This window comes from Hemiscyllium ocellatum, chromosome 8 (genome assembly GCF_020745735.1).
Source record: "Hemiscyllium ocellatum isolate sHemOce1 chromosome 8, sHemOce1.pat.X.cur, whole genome shotgun sequence".
In the NCBI taxonomy this organism is placed as follows: domain Eukaryota; kingdom Metazoa; phylum Chordata; class Chondrichthyes; order Orectolobiformes; family Hemiscylliidae; genus Hemiscyllium; species Hemiscyllium ocellatum.
The window spans coordinates 32,255,654-32,279,761 of record NC_083408.1 but is presented as its reverse complement, the minus strand read 5'-3'; the positions used below and the strand labels follow the sequence as shown (position 1 = coordinate 32,279,761).

The 24,108-nt window shown below is 45.6% G+C and overlaps 1 protein-coding gene across 3 annotated transcripts in view; it reads left to right on the top strand.

Annotated features, from left to right (window-relative positions):
* Positions 1 to 24,108, top strand: part of tyro3 (TYRO3 protein tyrosine kinase) — a 136,271-nt gene that overhangs the window by 50,854 nt on the left and 61,309 nt on the right. For all 3 annotated transcript variants that reach the window (XM_060828316.1, XM_060828315.1, XM_060828317.1), the window contains one exon: positions 22,696 to 22,782. In XM_060828316.1, the coding sequence (XP_060684299.1) occupies positions 22,696 to 22,782 (87 nt within the window). The remainder of the gene's footprint in view (positions 1 to 22,695; positions 22,783 to 24,108) is intronic.

The window sequence follows — 24,108 nt, the reverse complement described above, 5'->3', positions numbered from 1 at the left end:
TCTGTATCGATAGTGAACTTTCTCATTGGGAGTTTGTCTCTGTATTGATAGTGAACTGTCTCACTGGGAGGTTTTCACTGTATCGATCGTGAACAGTCTCACTGGGAGTTTGTCACTATATCCATACTGAACTGTCACACTGGTAGATGGTCTTTGTATCAATAAGGAACTGTCTCACTGGGACTTTGTCTCTGTATCGATAGGGAACTGTCTCACTGGGAGTTCGTCTCTGTATCGATAGTGAACTGTCTCACGGGAATTTGTCTCTGTATCAACAGTGGAGTGTCTCACTGAGAGTTTGTCTCTGTATCGGCCGTGAACTGTCTCACTGGGAGTTTGTCTCTGTATCGATCGTGAACTGTCTCAGTGGGAGTTTGTCTCTGTATCGATCATGAACTGTCTCTTTTTCAGTAGTGAACTGTCTCACTGGGAGTTTGTCTCTGTAACGATATTGAACTGTCTCACTGGTAGTTTGTCTCTGTATCGAGAGTGAACAGTCTCAGTGGGAGTTTGTCTCTATTGATCGTGAACTGTCCCTCTGGGTGTTTGTCACTATATCGATAGTGAACTGTCTCACTGGAGTTTGTCTCTGTATCAATCGTGAGCTGTCTCACTGGGAGTTTGTCTCTGTATTGATCGTGAACTGTCCCTCTGGGTGTTTGTCACTATATCGATAGTGAACTATCTCACTGGGAGTTTGTCACTATATCGGTAGTGAACTGTCTCACTGGAAGTTTGTCTCTGTGTCGATCGTGAGCTGTCTCACTGGGAGTTTGTCTCTGTATCGATCGTGAACTGTCCCGCTGGGTGTTTGTCACTATATCGATAGTGAACTGTCTCACTGGGAGTTTGTCTCTGTACCAATAGTGAACTGTCTCTTTTGGTGTTTGTCTGTATATCGTTAGTGAACTGTCTCACTGGGTGTTTGTCTCTGTATCGATTGTGAAGTGTCTCACTGGGAGTTTGTCTCTGTATCGAAAGAGAACTGTCACTGGGAGTTTGTCTCTGTATCGATAGTGAACTGTCTCACTGGGACTTTGTCTGTGTATCAATAGTGAACTGTCTCACTCGGAGTTTGTCTCTGTATCGATAGTGAACTGTCCCTCTGGGTGTTTGTCACTATATCGATAGTGAACTGTCTCACTGGGAGTTTGTCACTATATCGGTAGTGAACTATCTCACTGGAAGTTTGTCTCTGTATCGATCGTGAGCTGTCTCACTGGGAGTTTGTCTCTGTATCGATCGTGAAGCGTCTCACTGGGAGTTTGTCTCTGTATCGATCGTGAACTGTCTCACTCGGAGTTTGTCAATGTATCGTTAGTGAACTGTCTCATTGGGAGTTTGTCAATGTATCGATAGTGAACTGTCTCACTGGGAGTGTGTCTCTGTATCGATAGCGAACTGTCTCACTGGGAGTTTGTCTCTTTCTCGATAGTGAACAGTCTCAGTGGGAGTTTGTCTCTATCGATCGTGAACTGTCCCTCGGTGTTGTTGTCACTACATCGATAGTGAACTGTCACACTGGGAGTTTGATACTGTATCGATAGTGAACAGTCTCAGTGAGAGTTTGTCTCTGTATCGATAGTGAACTGTCTCACTGGGAGTTTGTCTCTGTAGTGATAATGAACTGTCTCTCTGGGACTTTGTATCTATATCGGTCGTGACTATGTCACTAGGAGTTTGTCTCTGTATTGATAGTGGACTGTCTCGCTGGGTGTTTGTCTTTGTATCGATCGTGAACTGTCTCACTGGGAGTTTGTCTGTATCGATACTAAACTGTCTCTCTGGGACTTTGTATCTGTATCGATTGTGAACTGTCTCACTGTGAGTTTGTCTCTGTATCGATCGTGAAGCGTCTCACTGGGAGTTTGTCTCTGTATTGATAGTGAACTGTCTCACTCGGAGTTTGTCAATGTATCGAAAGTGAACTGTCTCATTGGAAGTTTGTCTCTGTATCGATAGTGGATTGTCTTATTGGAAGATTGTGAATGTATCGATAGTGAACTTTCTCACTGGGAGTTTGTCTGTGTATCGATAGTGAACTGTCTCACTGGGAGTTTGTCACTGTTTCGACAGTGAACTGTCTTGCTGTGACTTTGTCTCTGTATCGATAGTGGATTGTCTTATTGGGAGATTGTGAATGTATTGATAGTGAACTGTCTCACTGGGAGTTTGTCTCTGTATCGTTAGTGAACTGTCACTTTCGGTGTTTGTTTGTGTACTATCTCAGTGGAAGTTTGTCTCTTTATCGATCGTAAACTGTCTCACTGGGAGTTCGTCTCTGTATCACTCATGAACTGTCTCTCTGGGTGTTTGTCTTTGTATCGATAGTGAACAGTCTCACTGGGAGTTTGTCTCTGTATCGATCGTGATCTGTCCCTCTGGGTGTTTGTCACTATATCAATAGTGAACTGTCTCACTGGGAGTGTGTCTCTTTATCGATCGTGAACTGTCTCACTGGGAGTTTGTCTCTGTATCGATCGTGAAGCGTCTCACTGGGAGTTTGTCTCTGTATCGATCGTGAACTGTCTCACTTGGAGTTTGTCAATGTATCGTTAGTGAACTGTCTCATTGGGAGTTTGTCAATGTATCGATAGTGAACTGTCTCAGTGGAAGTTTGTCTCTGTATCGATCGTGAACTGTCTCACTGGGAGTTTGTCTCTTTCTCGATAGTGAACAGTCTCAGTGGGAGTTTGTCTCTATCGATCGTGAACTGTCCCTCTGTGTTGTTGTCACTACATCGATAGTGAACTGTCTCACTGGGAGTTTGTCTCTGTATCGATAGTGAACTGTCTCACTGGGAGTTTGTCTCTGCAGTGATAATGAACTGTCTCTCTGGGACTTTGTATCTATGTCGGTCGTGACTATGTCACTAGGAGTTTGTCTCTGTATTGATAGTGAACTGTCTCGCTGGGTGTTTGTCTTTGTATCGATCGTGAACTGTCTCACTGGGAGTTTGTCTGTATCGATACTAAACTGTCTCTCTGGGACTTTGTATCTGTATCGATTGTGAACTGTCTCACTGTGAGTTTGTCTCTGTATCGATCGTGAAGCGTCTCACTGGGAGTTTGTCTCTGTATTGATAGTGAACTGTCTCACTCGGAGTTTGTCAATGTATCGAAAGTGAACTGTCTCATTGGAAGTTTGTCTCTGTATCGATAGTGGATTGTCTTATTGGAAGATTGTGAATGTATCGATAGTGAACTGTCTCACTGGGAGTTTGTCTCTGTATCGATCATGAACTGTCCCTCTGGGTGTTTGTCACTATACCGATAGTGAACTGTCTCACTGGGAGTTTGTCACTATATCGGTAGTGAACTGTCGCACTGGGAGTTTGTCTCTTTCTCGATAGTGAACAGTCTCAGTGGCAGTTTGTCTCTGTATCGATAGTGAACTGTCACACTGGGTGTTTGTCTCTGTATCGATAGTGAACTGTCTCATTGGGACTTTGTCTCTGTATCGATAGTGAACTGTCTCACTCGGAGTTTGTCTCTGTATCGATCGTGGATTGTCTTATTGGGAGATTGTGAATGTATCGTTAGTGAACTGTCTCACTGGGTGTTTGTCTCTGTATCGATAGTGAACTGTCTCACTGGGAGTTTTTCTCTGTTTCAATCGTGAACAGTCTCAGTGGGAGTTTGTCTCTGTATCGATAGTGAACTGTCTTTTCGGTGTTTGTCTTTGTATCGATAGTGAACTGTCTTTTCGGTGTTTGTCTTTGTATCGATAGTGAACTGTCTTTTCGGTGTTTGTCTTTGTATCGATAGTGAACTGTCTCACTGGGAGTTTGTCTCTGCATTGAACGTGAACTGTCTCACTAGGAGTTTGTCACTATATCGACAGTGAGCCGTCTCACTGGGAGTGTGTCTCTGTTACGATCGTGAACTGTCTCACTGGGTGTTTGTCTTTGTACTGATAGTGAACTGTCTCACTGGGAGTTTGTCTCTTTCTCGATAGTGAACAGTCTCAGTGGGAGTTTGTCTCTATCGATCGTGAACTGTCCCTCTGGGTGTTTGTCACTATATCGATAGTGAACTGTCTCACTGGGAGTTTGTCTGTGTATCGATCGTGAACTGTCTCACTGGGAGTTTGTCTCTTAATTGATAGTGGATTGTCTTATTGGAAGATTGTGAATGTATCAATAGTGAACTGTCTCATTGGGAGTTTGTCTCCGTATCAAGAGTGAACTGTCTCTCTGGGTGTTTGTCTTTGTATCGATAGTGGACTGTCTCACTGGGAGTTTGTCTCTATCGATAGTGAACTGTCTCTCTGGGTGTTTGTCACTATATCGATAGTGAAATGTCTCACTGGGAGTGTGTCTCTGTATCGATCGTGAACTGTCTCACTGGGAGTGTGTCTGTGTATCGATCGTGAACTGTCTCACTGGAGTTTGTCTCTATCGATCGTGAACTGTCCCTCTGGGTGTTTGTCACTATATCGATAGTGAACTGTCTCACTGGGAGTTTGTCACTATATCGGTAGTGAACTGTCTCACTGGAAGTTTGTCTCTGTGTCGATCGTGAGCTGTCTCACTGGGAGTTTGTCTCTGTATCGATCGTGAACTGTCCCGCTGGGTGTTTGTCACTATATCGATAGTGAACTGTCTCACTGGGAGTTTGTCCCTGTACCAATAGTGAACTGTCTCTTTTGGTGTTTGTCTGTGTATCGTTAGTGAACTGTCTCACTGGGTGTTTGTCTCTGTATCGATTGTGAAGTGTCTCACTGGGAGTTTGTCTCTGTATCGAAAGAGAACTGTCACTGGGAGTTTGTCTCTGTATCGATAGTGAACTGTCTCACTGGGACTTTGTCTGTGTATCGATAGTGAACTGTCTCACTCGGAGTTTGTCTCTGTATCGATCGTGAACTGTCCCTCTGGGTGTTTGTCACTATATCGATAGTGAACTGTCTCACTGGGAGTTTGTCACTATATCGGTAGTGAACTGTCTCACTGGAAGTTTGTCTCTGTATCGATCGTGAGCTGTCTCACTGGGAGTTTGTCTCTGTATCGATCGTGAACTGTCCCGCTGGGTGTTTGTCACTATATCGATAGTGAACTGTCTCACTGGGAGTTTGTCTCTGTACCAATAGTGAACTGTCTCTTTCGGTGTTTGTCTGTGTATCGTTAGTGAACTGTCTCACTGGGTGTTTGTCTCTGTATCGAAAGAGAACTGTCACTGGGAGTTTGTCTCTGTATCGATAGTGAACCGTCTCACTTGGAGTTTGTCTCTGTATCGATCGTGGATTGTCTTATTGGGAGATTGTGAATGTATCGATAGTGAACTGTCTCACTGGGAGTTTGTCTTTGAATCGATAGGGATCTGTCTCACTGGGAGTTTGTCTGTGTATTGATAGTGAACAGTCTCAGTGGGAGTTTGTCTCTGTATCGATAGTGAACTGTCCCTCTGGGTGTTTGTCACTATATCGATAGTGAACTGTCTCACTGGGAGTTTGTCTCTGTACCAATAGTGAACTGTCTCTTTCGGTGTTAGTCTGTGTATCGTTAGTGAACTGTCTCACTGGGTGTTTGTCTCTGTATCGATCGTGAAGCGTCTCACTGGGAGTTTGTCTCTGTATTGATAGTGAAGTGTCTCACTCGGAGTTTGTCAATGTATCGATAGTGAACTGTCTCATTGGGAGTTTGTCTCTGTATCGATAGTGAGCAGACTCACTGGGAGTTTGTCTCTGTATCGACAGTGAACTGTCTCTCTCGGAGTTTGTCACTATATCGACAGTGAACTGTCTCACTGGGAGTGTGTCTCTGTATCGATAGTGAACTGTCTCACTGGAAGTTTGTCTCTGTATCGATCGTGAACTGTCTCTTTCGGTGTTTGTCTGTGTATCGTTAGTGAACTGTCTCACTGGGTGTTTGTCTCTGTATCGATCGTGAAGTGTCTCACTGGGAGTTTGTCTCTGTATCGATAGTGAACTGTCTGACTGGGAGTTTGTCTCTGTATCGATAGTGAACTGTCTCACTCGGAGTTTGTCTCTGTATTGATAGTGGATTGTCTTATTGGAAGATTGTGAATGTATCGATAGTGAACTGTCTCATTGGGAGTTTGTCTCTGTATCAATAGTGAGCAGTCTCACTGGCAGTTTGTTTCTATCGATCGTGAACTGTCCCTCTGGGTGTTTGTCACTATTTCGATAGTGAACTGTCTCACTGGGAGTGTGTCTCTGTATCGATCGTGAACTGTCTCACTGGGAGTTTGTCTCTGTATTGATAGTGGATTGTCTTATTGGAAGATTGTGAATGTATCGATAGTGAACTGTCTCTCAGGAACTGTGTCTCTGTATCGATAGTGAACTGTCTCGCTGGGAGTTTGTCACTGTATCGATAGTGGATTGTCTTATTGGGAGATTGTGAATGTATCGATAGTGAACTGTCTCTCAGGGACTGTGTCTCTGTATCGATAGTGAACTGTCTCGCTGGGAGTTTGTCACTGTATCGATAGTGAACTGTCTCAATGGGAGTTTTTCTCTGTATCGATCTTGAACTGTCGCACTGGGAGTTTGTCTCTTTCTCGATAGTGAACAGTCTCAGTGGCAGTTTGTCTCTGTATCGATAGTGAACTGTCTCACTGGGTGTTTGTCACTATATCGATAGTGAACTGTCTCACTGGGAGTTTGTCTCTGTACCAATAGTGAACTGTCTCTTTCGGTGTTTGTCTGTGTATCGTTAGTGAACTGTCTCACTGGGTATTTGTCTCTGTATCGATCGTGAAGTGTCTCACTGGGAGTTTGTCTCTGTATCTCTAGAGAACTGTGTCACTGGGAGTTTGTCTCTGCATCGATAGTGAACTGTCTCACTGGGACTTTGTCTCTGTATAGGTAGTGAACTGTCTCACTCGGAGTTTGTCTCTGTATCGATAGTGAACTGTCTCACTCGGAGTTTGTCTCTGTATCGATCGTGGATTGTCTTATTGGGAGATTGTGAATGTATCGTTAGTGAACTGTCTCACTGGGTGTTTGTTTCTGTATCGATAGTGAACTGTCTCACTGGGAGTTTGTCTTTGAATCGATAGTGAACTGTCTCACTGGGAGTTTTTCTCTGTTTCAATCGTGAACAGTCTCAGTGGGAGTTTGTCTCTGTATCGATAGTGAACTGTCTTTTCGGTGTTTGTCTTTGTATCGATAGTGAACTGTCTTTTCGGTGTTTGTCTTTGTATCGATAGTGAACTGTCTTTTCGGTGTTTGTCTTTGTATCGATAGTGAACTGTCTCACTGGGAGTTTGTCTCTGCATTGAACGTGAACTGTCTCACTAGGAGTTTGTCACTATATCGACAGTGAGCCGTCTCACTGGGAGTGTGTCTCTGTTACGATCGTGAACTGTCTCACTGGGTGTTTGTCTTTGTATTGATAGTGAACTGTCTCACTGGGAGTTTGTCTCTTTCTCGATAGTGAACAGTCTCAGTGGGAGTTTGTCTCTATCGATCGTGAACTGTCCCTCTGGGTGTTTGTCACTATATCGATAGTGAACTGTCTCACTGGGAGTTTGTCTCTGTATCGATCGTGAACTGTTTCACTGGGATTTTGTCTCTGTATCGATCGTGAACTGCCTCACTGGGAGTGTGTCTCTGTATCGATCGTGAACTATCTCACTGGGAGTTTGTCTCTATCGATCGTGAACTGTCCCTCTGGGTGTTTGTCACTGTATCGATCGTGGAACTGTCTCTCTGGGAGTTTGTCTCTGTATCGATAGTGAACTGTCTCACTGGGAGTTTGTCTCTGCATCGATAGTGAACTTTCTCACTGGGTGTGTGTCTCTGTATCGATAGTGAACTGTCTCTTTCGGTGTTTGTCTTTGTATCGATAGTGAACTGTCTCACTGGGAGTTTGTCTCTGTATTGATCGTGAACTGTCTCAATGGGAGTTTGTCTCTGCATTGATCGTGAACTGTCTCACCAGGTGTTTGTCACTATATCGACAGTGAACTGTCTCACTGGGAGTGTGTCTCTGTTTCGATAATGAACTGTCTCACTGGGAGTGTGTCTCTGTATCTATAGTGAACTGTCTCTTTCGGTGTTTGTCTTTGTATCGATCGTGAACTGTGTCACTGGGAGTTTGTCTCTGTATCGATAGTGAGCTGTCTCACTGGGAGTTTGTGGCTGTATTGATCGTGAAGTGTCTCACTGGGAGTTTGTCTCTGTATCGATAGTGGATTGTGTTATTGGGAGATTGTGAATGTATGGATAGTGAACTGTCTCACTGGGAGTTTGTCACTATATCGACAGTGAACTTTCTCACTGGGAGTGTGTCTCTGTATCGAAAATGAACTGTCTCTTTCGGTGTTTGTCTTTCTATCAATAGTGAACTTTCTCACTGGGAGTTTGTCACTATATCGATAGCGAACTGTCTCACTGGGAGTTTGTCTCTGTATCGATCGTGAACTGTCCCTCTGGGTATTTGTCACTATATCGATAGTGAACTGTCTCACTGGGTGTTTGTCTCTGTATCGATCGTGAGCTGTCTCACTGGGAGTTTGTCTCTGTATCGATAGTGATCTGTCTCACTGGGAATGTGTCTCTGTATCGATTGTGAACTGTCTCACTGGGAGTTTGTCTCTGTATTGATCGTGAAGTGTCTCACTGGGAGTTTGTCTCTGTATCGATTGTGAAGTGTCTCACTAGGAGTTTGTCTCTGTATCGATAGTGAACAGTCCCATTGGGAGTTTGTCACTGTATCGATAGTGAACTGTCTCATTGGGAGTGTGTCTCTGTATCGATAGGGAACTGTCTCACTGGAAATTTGTTTCTGTATCGATCGTGAACTATCTCACTGGGAGTTTGTCTCTGTATCGATTGTGAAGTTCCTCACTGGGAGTTTGTCTCTGTATCGACAGTGAACTGTCTCACTGGGAGTTTGTCTCTGTATTGTGAGTGAACTGTCTCACTGGGAGTTTGTCTGTGTTTCGATCGTTAACTATCTCTCTGGGAGTTTGTCTCTGTTTCGACAGAGAACTATCTCACTGGGTGTTTGTCTCTGTATCGATAGTGAACTGTCTCACTGGGAATGTGTCTCTGTATCGATAGTGAACTGTCTCATTGGGAGTTTGTCTCTGTATCGATCGTGAACTGTCTCACTGGGAGTTTGTCTCTGTATCGATCGTGAAGTGTTTCACTGGGATTTTGTCTCTGTATCGATCGTGAACTGCCTCACTGGGAGTGTGTCTCTGTATCGATCATGAACTATCTCACTGGGAGTGTGTCTCTGTATCGATCGTGAACTGCCTCACTGGGAGTTTGTCTCTGTATCGATCGTGAACTGCCTCACTGGGAGTGTGTCACTGTATCGATAGTGGATTGTCTTATTGGGAGTTTGTCACTATATCGACAGTGAACTGTCTCACTGGGAGTTTGTCTCTGTATTGATCGTGAACTGTCTCAATGGGAGTTTGTCTCTGCATTGATCATGAACTGTCTCACCAGGTGTTTGTCACTATATCGACAGTGAACTGTCTCACTGGGAGTGTGCCTCTGTATCTATAGTGAACTGTCTCTTTCGGTGTTTGTCTTTGTATCGATCGTGAACTGTGTCACTGGGAGTTTGTCTCTGTATCGATAGTGAGCTGTCTCACTGGGAGTGTGTGGCTGTATTGATCGTGAAGTGTCTCACTGGGAGTTTGTCTCTGTATCGATAGTGGATTGTGTTATTGGGAGATTGTGAATGTATCGATAGTGAACTGTCTCATTGGGAGTTTGTCTCTGTATCGATCGTGAACTGTCTCACTGGGAGTTTGTCTCTGTATCGATCGTGAAGTGTTTCACTGGGATTTTGTCTCTGTATCGATCGTGAACTGCCTCACTGGGAGTGTGTCTCTGTATCGATCGTGAACTATCTCACTGGGAGTGTGTCTCTGTATCGATCGTGAACTGCCTCACTGGGAGTTTGTCTCTGTATCGATCGTGAACTGCCTCACTGGGAGTGTGCCTCTGTATCGATCGTGAAGTGTCTCACTGGGAGTTTGTCTCTGTATCGATTGTGAAGTGTCTCACTAGGAGTTTGTCTCTGTATCGATAGTGAACAGTCTCATTGGGTGTTTGTCTCTGTATCGATAGTGAACTGTCTCACTGGGTGTTTGTCTCTGTATCGATAGTGAACTGTCTCACTCGGAGTTTGTCTCTGTATCGATAGTGGATTGTCTTATTGGGAGATTGTGAATGTATCGATAGTGAACTGTCTCATTGGGAGTTTGTCTCTGTATCGATCGTGATCTGTCTCACTGGGAGTTTGTCTCTATCGATTGTGAACTGTCCCTCTGGGTGTTTGTCACTGTATCGATCGTGGAACTGTCTCTCTGGGAGTTTGTCTCTGTATCGATAGTGAACTTTCTCACTGGGAGTTTGTCTCTGTATCGATAGTGAACTTTCTCACTGGGTGTGTGTCTCTGTATCGATAGTGAACTGTCTCTTTCGGTGTTTGTCTTTGTATCGATAGTGAACTGTCTCACTGGGAGTTTGTCTCTGTATCGATAGTGAACTGTCTCACTCGGAGTTTGTCTCTGTATCGATAGTGGATTGTCTTATTGGGAGATTGTGAATGTATCGATAGTGAACTGTCTCATTGGGAGTTTGTCTCTGTATCGACAGTGAACTGTCTCACTGGGAGTTTGTCTGTGTATTGATAGTGAACAGTCTCACTGGAAGTTTGTCTCTGTATCGATCGTGATCTGTCTCACTGGGAGTTTGTCTCTATCGATCGTGAACTGTCCCTCTGGGTGTTTGTCACTGTATCGATCGTGGAACTGTCTCTCTGGGAGTTTGTCTCTGTATCGATAGTGACCTTTCTCACTGGGTGTGTGTCTCTGCGTCGATAGTGAACTGTCTCTTTCGGTGTTTGTCTTTGTATCGATAGTGAACTTTCTCACTGGGAGTTTGTCTCTGTTTCGATAGTGAACTGTCTCACTGGGAGTTTGTCTCTGTATTGATCGTGAACTGTCTCAATGGGAGTTTGTCTCTGCATTGATCGTGAACTGTCTCACCAGGTGTTTGTCACTATATCGACAGTGAACTGTTTCACTGGGAGTGTGTCTCTGTTTCGATAATGAACTGTCTCACTGGGAGTGTGTCTCTGTATCTATAGTGAACTGTCTCTTTCGGTGTTTGTCTTTGTATCGATCGTGAACTGTGTCACTGGGAGTTTGTGGCTGTATTGATCGTGAAGTGTCTCACTGGGAGTTTGTCTCTGTATCGATAGTGGATTGTCTTATTGGTAGATTGTGAATGTATGGGTAGTGAACTGTCTCACTGGGAGTTTGTCTCTGTTTCGATAGTGAACTGTCTCACTGGGAGTTTGTCTCTGTATTGATCGTGAACTGTCTCAATGGGAGTTTGTCTCTGCATTGATCGTGAACTGTCTCACCAGGTGTTTGTCACTATATCGACAGTGAACTGTTTCACTGGGAGTGTGTCTCTGTTTCGATAATGAACTGTCTCACTGGGAGTGTGTCTCTGTATCTATAGTGAACTGTCTCTTTCGGTGTTTGTCTTTGTATCGATCGTGAACTGTGTCACTGGGAGTTTGTGGCTGTATTGATCGTGAAGTGTCTCACTGGGAGTTTGTCTCTGTATCGATAGTGGATTGTCTTATTGGTAGATTGTGAATGTATGGGTAGTGAACTGTCTCACTGGGAGTTTGTCTCTGTTTCGATAGTGAACTGTCTCACTGGGAGATTGTCTTTGTATCGATAGTGAACTGTCTCACTGGGAGTTTGTCTCTGTATCGATCGTGGAACTGTCTCTCTGGGAGTTTGTCTCTGTATCGATAGTGAACTGTCTCACTGGGAGTTTGTCTCTGTATCGATAGTGAACTTTCTCACTGGGTGTGTGTCTCTGTATCGATAGTGAACTGTCTCTTTCGGTGTTTGTCTTTGTATCGATAGTGAACTGTCTCACTGGGAGTTTGTCTCTGTATCGATAGTGAACTGTCTCACTCGGAGTTTGTCTCTGTATCGATAGTGGATTGTCTTATTGGGAGATTGTGAATGTATCGATAGTGAACTGTCTCATTGGGAGTTTGTCTGTGTATTGATAGTGAACAGTCTCACTGGAAGTTTGTCTCTGTATCGATCGTGATCTGTCTCACTGGGAGTGTGTCTCTGTATCGAAAATGAACTGTCTCTTTCGGTGTTTGTCTTTCTATCAATAATGAACTTTCTCACTGGGAGTATGTCACTATATCGATAGCGAACTGTCTCACTGGGAGTTTGTCACTGTATCGATAGTGAACTGTCTCACTGGGAGTTTGTCACTATATCGACAGTGAACTGTCTCACTGGGAGTTTGTCTGTGTTTCGATCGTTAACTATCTCTCTGGGAGTTTGTCTCTGTTTCGACAGAGAACTATCTCACTGGGTGTTTGTCTCTGTATCGATCGTGAACTGCCTCACTGGGAGTGTGTCTCTGTATCGATCGTGAACTGCCTCACTGGGAGTTTGTCTCTGTATCGATCGTGAACTGCCTCACTGGGAGTGTGTCTCTGTATCGATCGTGAAGTGTCTTACTGGGAGTTTGTCTCTGTATCGATTGTGAAGTGTCTCACTAGGAGTTTGTCTCTGTATCGATAGTGAACAGTCTCATTGGGTGTTTGTCTCTGTATCGATAGTGAACTGTCTCACTGGGAGTTTGTCTCTGTATCGATAGTGAACTGTCTCACTCGGAGTTTGTCTCTGTATCGATAGTGGATTGTCTTATTGGGAGATTGTGAATGTATCGATAGTGAACTGTCTCATTGGGAGTTTGTCTCTGTATCGACAGTGAACTGTCTCACTGGGAGTTTGTCTGTGTATTGATAGTGAACAGTCTCACTGGAAGTTTGTCTCTGTATCGATCGTGAACTGTCCCTCTGGGTGTTTGTCACTGTATCGATCGTGGAACTGTCTCTCTGGGAGTTTGTCTCTGTATCGATAGTGAACTGTCTCACTGGGAGTTTGTCTCTGTATCGATAGTGAACTTTCTCACTGGGTATGTGTCTCTGTATCGATAGTGAACTGTCTCTTTCGGTGTTTGTCTTTGTATCGATAGTGAACTGTCTCACTGGGAGTTTGTCTCTGTATTGATCGTGAACTGTCTCAATGGGAGTTTGTCTCTGCATTGATCGTGAACTGTCTCACCAGGTGTTTGTCACTATATCGACAGTGAACTGTCTCACTGGGAGTGTGTCTCTGTTTCGATAATGAACTGTCTCACTGGGAGTGTGTCTCTGTATCTATAGTGAACTGTCTCTTTCGGTGTTTGTCTTTGTATCGATCGTGAACTGTGTCACTGGGAGTTTGTCTCTGTATCGATAGTGATCTGTCTCACTGGGAGTTTGTGGCTGTATTGATCGTGAAGTGTGTCACTGGGAGTTTGTCTCTGTATCGATAGTGGATTGTCTTATTGGGAGATTGTGAATGTATGGATAGTGAACTGTCTCACTGGGAGTTTGTCACTATATCGACAGTGAACTTTCTCACTGGGAGTGTGTCTCTGTATCGAAAATGAACTGTCTCTTTCGGTGTTTGTCTTTCTATCAATAATGAACTTTCTCACTGGGAGTATGTCACTATATCGATAGCGAACTGTCTCACTGGGAGTTTGTCTGTGTTTCGATCGTTAACTGTCTCTCTGGAAGTTTGTCTCTGTATCGATCGTGATCTGTCTCACTGGGAGTTTGTCTCTATCGATCGTGAACTGTCCCTCTGGGTGTTTGTCACTGTATCGATCGTGGAACTGTCTCTCTGGGAGTTTGTCTCTGTATCGATAGTGAACTGTCTCACTGGGAGTTTGTCTCTGTATCGATAGTGAACTTTCTCACTGGGTGTGTGTCTCTGTATCGATAGTGAACTGTCTCTTTCGGTGTTTGTCTTTGTATCGATAGTGAACTGTCTCACTGGGAGTTTGTCTCTGCATTGATCGTGAACTGTCTCACCAGGTGTTTGTCACTATATCGACAGTGAACTGTCTCACTGGGAGTGTGTCTCTGTTTCGATAATGAACTGTCTCACTGGGAGTGTGTCTCTGTATCTATAGTGAACTGTCTCTTTCGGTGTTTGTCTTTGTATCGATCGTGAACTGTGTCACTGGGAGTTTGTCTCTGTATCGATAGTGAGCTGTCTCACTGGGAGTTTGTGGCTGTATTGATCGTGAAGTGTCTCACTGGGAGTTTGTCTCTGTATCGATAGTGGATTGTCTTATTGGGAGTTTGTCACTATATCGACAGTGAACTGTCTCACTGGGAGTGTGTCTCTGTATCGAAAATGAACTGTCTCTTTCGGTGTTTGTCTTTCTATCAATAATGAACTTTCTCACTGGGAGTATGTCACTATATCGATAGCGAACTGTCTCACTGGGAGTTTGTCACTGTATCGATAGTGAACTGTCTCACTGGGAGTTTGTCACTATATCGACAGTGAACTGTCTCACTGGGAGTTTGTCTGTGTTTCGATCGTTAACTATCTCTCTGGGAGTTTGTCTCTGTTTCGACAGAGAACTATCTCACTGGGTGTTTGTCTCTGTATCGATAGTGAACTGTCTCACTGGGAATGTGTCTCTGTATCGATAGTGAACTGTCTCATTGGGAGTTTGTCTCTGTATCGATCGTGAAGTGTTTCACTGGGATTTTGTCTCTGTATCGATCGTGAACTGCCTCACTGGGAGTGTGTCTCTGTATCGATCGTGAACTATCTCACTGGGAGTGTGTCTCTGTATCGATCGTGAACTGCCTCACTGGGAGTTTGTCTCTGTATCGATCGTGAACTGCCTCACTGGGAGTGTGTCTCTGTATCGATCGTGAAGTGTCTCACTGGGAGTTTGTCTCTGTATCGATTGTGAAGTGTCTCACTAGGAGTTTGTCTCTGTATCGATAGTGAACAGTCTCATTGGGTGTTTGTCTCTGTATCGATAGTGAACTGTCTCACTGGGAGTTTGTCTCTGTATCGATAGTGAACTGTCTCACTCGGAGTTTGTCTCTGTATCGATAGTGGATTGTCTTATTGGGAGATTGTGAATGTATCGATAGTGAACTGTCTCATTGGGAGTTTGTCTCTGTATCGACAGTGAACTGTCTCACTGGGAGTTTGTCTGTGTATTGATAGTGAACAGTCTCACTGGAAGTTTGTCTCTGTATCGATCGTGAACTGTCCCTCTGGGTGTTTGTCACTGTATCGATCGTGGAACTGTCTCTCTGGGAGTTTGTCTCTGTATCGATAGTGAACTGTCTCACTGGGAGTTTGTCTCTGTATCGATAGTGAACTTTCTCACTGGGTATGTGTCTCTGTATCGATAGTGAACTGTCTCTTTCGGTGTTTGTCTTTGTATCGATAGTGAACTGTCTCACTGGGAGTTTGTCTCTGTATAGATCGTGAACTGTCTCAATGGGAGTTTGTCTCTGCATTGATCGTGAACTGTCTCACCAGGTGTTTGTCACTATATCGACAGTGAACTGTCTCACTGGGAGTGTGTCTCTGTTTCGATAATGAACTGTCTCACTGGGAGTGTGTCTCTGTATCTATAGTGAACTGTCTCTTTCGGTGTTTGTCTTTGTATCGATCGTGAACTGTGTCACTGGGAGTTTGTCTCTGTATCGATAGTGAGCTGTCTCACTGGTAGTTTGTGGCTGTATTGATCGTGAAGTGTCTCACTGGGAGTTTGTCTCTGTATCGATAGTGGATTGTCTTATTGGGAGTTTGTGAATGTATGGATAGTGAACTGTCTCACTGGGAGTTTGTCACTATATCGACAGTGAACTTTCTCACTGGGAGTGTGTCTCTGTATCGAAAATGAACTGTCTCTTTCGGTGTTTGTCTTTCTATCAATAATGAACTTTCTCACTGGGAGTATGTCACTATATCGATAGTGAACTGTCTCACTGGGAGTTTGTCTCTGTATCGATAGTGAATTGTCTCACTGGGAATGTGTCTCTGTATCGATTGTGAACTGTCTCACTGGGAGTTTGTCTCTGTATTGATCGTGAAGTGTCTCACTGGGAGTTTGTCTCTGTATTGATCGTGAACTGTCTCACTGGGAGTTTGTCTCTGTATCGATCGTGAACTGTCCCATTGGGAGTGTGTCTCTGTATCGATAGGGAACTGTCTCACTGGAAATTTGTTTCTGTATCGATCGTGAACTATCTCACTGGGAGTTTGTCTCTGTATCGATTGTGAAGTTTCTCACTGTGCATTTGTCTCTGTATCGACAGTGAACTGTCTCACTGGGAGTTTGTCTCTGTATTGTGAGTGAACTGTCTCACTGGGAGTTCGTCACTATATCGACAGTGAACTGTCTCACTGGGAGTTTGTCACTATATCGACAGTGAACTGTCTCATTAGGAGTGTGTCTCTGTATCGATAGTGAACTTTCTCACTGGGAGTTTGTCTCTGTATCGATTGTGAACTGTCTCACTGGGAATGTGTCTCTGTATCGAAAATGAACTGTCTCTTTCGGTGTTTGTCTTTGTATCCATAGTGAACTGTCCCTCTGGGAGTTTGTCTCTGTATCGATAGTGGACTGTCTCACTGAGAGTTTGTCTCTGTATCGATAGTGAACTGTCTCACTGGGAGTGTGTCTCTGTATCGATAGTGAACTGTCTCTTTCGGTGTTTGTCTTTGTATCGATAGGGAACTGTCTCACTGGGAGTTTGTCTCTGTATCGATTGTGAACTGTTTCTCTGGGTGTTTGTCTTTGTATCGATAGTATACTGTCTCACTGGGAGTTTGTCTCTACCGATCGTGAACTGTCCCTCTGGGTATTTGTCACTATAACGATAGTGAGCTGTCTCACTGGGAGTTTGTCTCTGTATCGACCGTGAACTGTCCCTCTGGGTATTTGTCACTGTAACGATAGTGTGCTGTCTCACTGGGAGTTTGTCTCTGTATCGATAGTGAACTGTCTCACTGGGAGTGTGTCTCTGTATCTATAGTGAACTGTCTCTTTCGGTGTTTGTCTTTGTATCGATCGTGAACTGTGTCACTGGGAGTTTGTCTCTGTATCGATAGTGAGCTGTCTCACTGGGAGTTTGTGGCTGTATTGATCGTGAAGTGTCTCACTGGGAGTTTGTCTCTGTATCGATAGTGGATTGTGTTATTGGGAGATTGTGAATGTATGGATAGTGAACTGTCTCACTGGGAGTTTGTCACTATATCAACAGTGAACTTTCTCACTGGGAGTGTGTCTCTGTATCGAAAATGAACTGTCTCTTTCGGTGTTTGTCTTTCTATCAATAGTGAACTTTCTCACTGGGAGTTTGTCACTATATCGATAGCGAACTGTCTCACTGGGAGTTTGTCTCTGTATCGATCGTGAACTGTCCCTCTGGGTATTTGTCACTATATCGATAGTGAACTGTCTCACTGGGTGTTTGTCTCTGTATCGATCGTGAGCTGTCTCACTGGGAGTTTGTCTCTGTATCGATAGTGAACTGTCTCACTGGGAATGTGTCTCTGTATCGATCGTGAACTGCCTCACTGGGAGTGTGCCTCTGTATCGATCGTGAAGTGTCTCACTGGGAGTTTGTCTCTGTATTGATCGTGAACTGTCTCACTGGGAGTTTGTCACTGTATCGATCGTGAACTGTCCCATTGGGAGTTTGTCACTGTATCGATAGTGAACTGTCTCATTGGGAGTGTGTCTCTGTATCGATAGGGAACTGTCTCACTGGAAATTTGTTTCTGTATCGATCGTGAACTATCTCACTGGGAGTTTGTCTCTGTATCGATTGTGAAGTTCCTCACTGGGAGTTTGTCTCTGTATCGACAGTGAACTGTCTCACTGGGAGTTTGTCTCTGTATTGTGAGTGAACTGTCTCACTGGGAGTTTGTCTCTGTATCGATCGTGAACTATCTCTCTGGGAGTTTGTCTCTGTTTCGACAGAGAACTATCTCACTGGGTGTTTGTCTCTGTATCGATAGTGAACTGTCTCACTGGGAATGTGTCTCTGTATCGATAGTGAACTGTCTCATTGGGAGTTTGTCTCTGTATCGATCGTGAACTGTCTCACTGGGAGTTTGTCTCTGTATCGATCGTGAACTGCCTCACTGGGAGTGTGTCTCTGTATCGATCGTAAACTATCTCACTGGGAGTGTGTCTCTGTATCGATCGTGAACTGCCTCACTGGGAGTTTGTCTCTGTATCGATCGTGAACTGCCTCACTGGGAGTGTGTCTCTGTATCGATAGTGGATTGTCTTATTGGGAGTTTGTCACTATATCGACAGTGAACTGTCTCACTGGGAGTTTGTCTGTGTTTCGATCGTTAACTATCTCACTGGGAGTGTGTCTCTGTATCTATAGTGAACTGTCTCTTTCGGTGTTTGTCTTTGTATCGATAGTGAACTGTCTCACTGGGAGTTTGTCTCTGTATTGATTGTGAACTGTCTCAATGGGAGTTTGTCTCTGCATTGATCGTGAACTGTCTCACCAGGTGTTTGTCACTATATCGACAGTGAACTGTCTCACTGGGAGTGTGTCTCTGTTTCGATAATGAACTGTCTCACTGGGAGTGTGTCTCTGTATCTATAGTGAACTGTCTCTTTCGGTGTTTGTCTTTGTATCGATCGTGAACTGTGTCACTGGGAGTTTGTCTCTGTATCGATAGTGAGCTGTCTCACTGGGAGTTTGTGGCTGTATTGATCGTGAAGTGTCTCACTGGGAGTTTGTCTCTGTATCGATAGTGGATTGTGTTATTGGGAGATTGTGAATGTATGGATAGTGAACTGTCTCACTGGGAGTTTGTCACTATATCGACAGTGAACTTTCTCACTGGGAGTGTGTCTCTGTATCGAAAATGAACTGTCTCTTTCGGTGTTTGTCTTTCTATCAATAGTGAACTTTCTCACTGGGAGTTTGTCACTATATCGATAGCGAACTGTCTCACTGGGAGTTTGTCTCTGTAACGATCGTGAACTGTCTCTCTGGGTATTTGTCACTATATCGATAGTGAACTGTCTCACTGGGTGTTTGTCTCTGTATCGATTGTGAAGTGTCTCACTGGGAGTTTGTCTCTGTATCGACCGTGAACTGTCCCTCTGGGTATTTGTCACTGTAACGATAGTGTGCTGTCTCACTGGGAGTTTGTCTCTGTATCGATAGTGAACTGTCTCACTGGGAGTTTGTCTGTGTATCGATCGTTAACTATCTCTCTGGGAGTTTGTCTCTGTTTCGACAGAGATCTATCTCACTGGGTGTTTGTCTCTGTATCGATTGTGAACTGTCTCACTGGGAATGTGTCTCTGTATCGATAGTGAACTGTCTCACTGGGAGTTTGTCTCTGTATCGATCGTGAACTGTCTCACTGGGAGTTTGTCAGTATATCGACAGTGAACTGTCTCACTGGGAATGTGTCTCTGTATCGAAAATGAACTGTCTCTTTCGGTGTTTATCTTTGTATCGATAGTGAACTGTCTCACTGGGAGTATGTCTCTGTATCGATAGTGAACTTTCTCACTGGGAGCTTGTCTTTGTATCGATAGTGAACTTTCTGACTGGGAGTTTGTCTCTGTATCGATAGTGAACTTTCTCACTGGGAATGTGTCTCTGTATCGAAAATGAACTGTCTCTTTCGGTGTTTATCTTTGTATCGATAGTGAACTGTCTCACTGGGAGTATGTCTCTGTATCGATAGTGAACTTTCTCACTGGGAGCTTGTCTTTGTATCGATAGTGAACTTTCTGACTGGGAGTTTGTCTCTGTATCGATAGTGAACTTTCTCACTGGGAGTTTGTCTCTGTATCGATCGTAACTTTCTCTCTGGGTGTTTGTCTTTGTATCGATAGTGAACTGTCTCTCTGAGAGTTTGTCTCTTTCTCGATAGTGAACTCTCTCAGTGGGAGTTTGTCTCTATCGCTCGTGAACAGTTCCTCTGGGTGTTTGTCACTGTATCGATAGTGAACTGTCTCACTGGGAGTCTGTCTCTGTATCGATAGTGCACTGTCTCTTTCGGTGTTTGTCTTTGTATCGATAGTGAACTGTCTCACTGGGAGTTTGTCTCTGTATCGATCGTGAACTGTCTCTTTCGGTGTTTGTCTTTGTATCGATAGTGAACTGTCTCACTGGGAGTTTGTCTCTGTATCGATCGTGAACTGTCTCATTGGGAGTTTGTCTTTGTATCGATAGTGAACTGTCTCACTGGGAGTTTGTCTCTGTATCGATCGTGAACTGTCTCACTGGGAGTTTGTCTCTGTATCAACAGTGAACTGTCCAACTGGGAGTTTGACTCTGCATTGATTGTGACCAGTCTCGTTGGGTGTTTTTCACTGTCGCGATCGTGAACTTTCCCACCAGGAGTCTGTCACTGCATTGATCACTCTAACTGTGACTGTGTTGATATTAGCCTGGGGAGGTCACCATGTTGATATTTTACTTCCTCACAGTGAGTTGAGTCCAGTCCCAGTGTATCATTGTGTGTAACTGTTCGTGTATCCCAGCATTGGCTTCCGACACTCTTGGGGGAACGCGGTGTTAAACTGTTGGGCTGTTTGGATGAAATTTGATGATTGCATTGGAATCATCTCTCAGATCCCTTGAACAGCAGTTGATGACAGCATTGCTGCACTGTTCTTTGCTGTCGGAATGGGATTTATGGCTGGGTCACTGGGCATTCTTCAATCAATACCTCCCTTCCCCTAAGATTGTCCTGGGCAGGGATTGGAACCCACCCGTGTCACCAAAATGAATAAGCAATTGCGTGTTCGGAGCTGTTGGCATTTTGCTGTGTATTCTGGCAGTAAGACGTTTGGCAGTGTCGGGCACTGTTCACCCAGGGTACCATCCTCGCTGGGTTATGGGGAGTGGGGGGGTGTTCCTCTGTGGCCGAGGATGTGGGTTTTGTGGTGACGAGGGCTGTTAAGAAATGCCAGTGCTGCCCGCCTGATGTGGCACCAATTGTACTTTCCAATCAATTCCCTTTCCTGAAGTCAGCAGGAGTTCCTCGTCCGTCCACTTGCCCCACTGAGAGCCGATGAGATTAACATGCTCCGAGAGTGCTTCAGCTCGAAGCCAGCAGGTTACAGCTCGCGTAGCTGCTCGTTTGTGAACTGCTTCGTGAATATATTTGCTGATCTACATTTTTTTTTGACGCCAAGCAGCTGTCAGCAGCTTCCTCTCCCGCCTGGCCACCACCCAGTCCCCCTGCCAGCCACATTCCTTCTGACAGAGCTGCCAAAGCTCAATGCGTTTGGAGGAAGGTTTCTTGTCACTGCTGGCCCCAGGGCCTTATTGCCAGAACACTACGATTTGCAGCATCCACATGTGCCTGGAGATCTGAACATGCTATGCAAGGCTCAGAGACAGACTTCAGCGTGAACAAACACACACGCAATTTAATTCCATGCAAACAGTTCATATAACAGGGTACGCACACAGACTGGAATCTATTTGAGGGGTTCGGATGGATTCTGTATAGAATAATGGATACCTGTGAGTGAGTTACAGATTGAAGTCTAATCCAGGAATTCAGAAGGTTTATATTATGGAATAATAGATACCAGAGAGTGAGCTGCAGACTGGAATCTAACCGAGGGGTTCAGACGGTTTCTATATCGAATAATGGATCCACTCGCTCTCCATGTTGAGAGACCACTATTTGAAACAGAACTTGTTGACTGTGGCCTGCAGTGGCCCATATTATGCCTATCTGTGAGTGTGGGTAATCCAGCCTGGGGCCTCCATTTGCCCAGAGGCTCTCGATTCCCCTGTTGAACTTGCCAGTGTAAGAGCGAACGATAGAAACAGCCCATCCAGAAGTCACATCAGGAAAGAATTCCTCGTGTAGAGGGTGGTAGAAATCTGAGAGTCATAGAGATGTACAGCACGGAGACAGACCCTTCGGTCCAACCCGTCCATGCCGACCAGATATCCCAACCCAATCCAGTCCCACCTGCCAGCACCCGGCCCATATCCCTCCAAACCCTTTCCTATTCATATTCCCATCCAAATGTCTCTTAAATGTTGCAATTGTACCAGCCTCCACCACTTCGTCTGGCAGCTCATTCCATACACGTACCACCCTCTGCGTGAAAAAGTTGCCCCTTAGGTCCCTTTTAAATTTTTCCCCCTCTCACCTTAAACCTATGCCCTCTAGTTCTGGACTCCCCCCCCCCCCCCACTCAGAGAAAATACTTTGTCTATTTACCCTATCCATGCCCCTCATGATTTTATAAACCCCTATAGGGTCACCCCTCAGCCTCCGACGCTCCAGGGAAAACAGTCCCACTCTATCCAGCCTCTCCCTCTAGCTCAGATCCTCCAAACTTGGCAGCATCCTTGTAAATCTTTTCTGAACCCTTTCAAGTTTCACAACATCTTTCCGGGTCACTTCCCACAAAAACAATATGGCTGCCGGGGGCTTAACTGGAGACTCATAGACTGAGGTGAATGGGTTTTGGTATTGTTGAGGTATCGAAGGAGGCGGAGGAAAAGGGTTCAAATGCAGTCGAGGTCACAACAGCCATGGTCGGACGACAGGCAGAGCAGCTGGCGTAGACCTCTCCTGTTCCTCTCATGCTGACCGTATAGGCCTACTTCAGCCTCAGCCTTAGCTGGAAGTGGCCACTTCCCAGACTTTCCTGATTTACCGTGGTATCTCAGTCTGTCCCTGGCACAAAACCAACCCACGGCCAGCTTCTCCCTCCCTTTGTCTCTTCGGTTGTGGACGTGGGATGGGATTGGGCGAAGGTCTTTTAATCGTTGAGCGTAACGCCCTGTCTGTGTGCCCTCTCCGCCCGCAGGAATTGAAAGACCGACCACCTTCACTTGTGAAGCACGCAACTCGAAGGGTGTAGCCGTTTCCAGGACAGCTAGCATCAAGGTCAAAGGTCAGTCCACAATGGCACCGCCTGCAATTCCTGCCTGTCAAACTCTTTATCCGCCCTCCGCTCCTTATTCCAGTGCCCTCCTGAACCACCCTTCGTACAACTGAGCTCATCAAATCCCCTTGTTACCTCCCATCTCCAGACTGGCAGTGAGTGCTGTGTTTACCTGTCAGCCTGTACTCTCGGGGTTACATTGGTTCCCACTCTGACAATGCCTGAATTTTAAATTGGGACCTCCCTGCCCTTCCCTATCTGTGTAATCTCTCCAAACCCCCTCCCCAACTTTAATGGGTCTCACCTTTCCAGGCTGTGGCCTTCCCGCCCTCAGTTCTGGAACTGACTCCATTCAACGCTTTGTTCCTTTAAGATGTTCCTCTTTCTCTCTCCCCTCCACCCCCCACCCACCCACCCCTTGCCTCTTTCACCCCCATCCCTCTTTCTCCCCTCCCCACCCCTCTGTTTCTCCCCCCACCCCTCGCCTCTTTTTCCCCCCAACCTCTCTCACTCCCCACCTCTTTCCCCCCGCCACCACTTTCTCCCCTCCCCACCCTCTTTCTCTCCGCCCGCCCCTCTTTCTCTCCCCCCTCCCCTCACCTCTTTCTCCCTCCCACCCCTCTTTCCCCCCACCTCTTTCTCTCCCCCACCCCTCTTTCTTTCCCCCACTCCTCTGTCTCTCCCCCCACCCCTCACCTCTTTCTCCCCCCACCCTCTTTCTCTTACCCCCACCCCTCGCCTCTTTCTCCCCTACCCTTCTTTCTCCCCCCACCCCTCGCCTCTTTCTCTCCCCCACCTCTCTCACTCTCCACCTCTTTCTCCCCCCATCTCTTTCTCTCCTCCCACCCCTCTATCTCTCCCCCACCCCTCACCCCTTTCTCTCCCACCCCTTTCTGCCCCCCCACCCCTCGTCCCTTTCTCCCCCCCCCCGCACTTTGCCACTTTCTCCCCCCCTTCCCTATTTAAGCGAGAGAACCTTTCGCTGTTGCTTTGTGAGTGGGGGGGACTGTGGGTAATGTGTTTTTAATTGGAGACCGTTGCTGCCTGTCCCTCCTTAAGGGGACACTGCACTGTTTGGGGGGAGGCTGTCTTGGTAACAGTGCGCAGTTCAGCCCGTCGTGGTCCTTCAGGCTGCCTGATGTGTTTCGAGGACAGTCGCACCGAAGGGTGAGGTGCTGCGTGATTTCCAAGCACACGCAGCGATAATTCACTCTCGTTCTGTCGTTTTCAATCCAATGAGCAGACCCATCCTGGATGGGGAGTATTGGGTAGAGCCTGTTCTGGGGGGCCCCTGTGGTTGGACCGACATTACCCACACGATACCCTCGCCGGGCA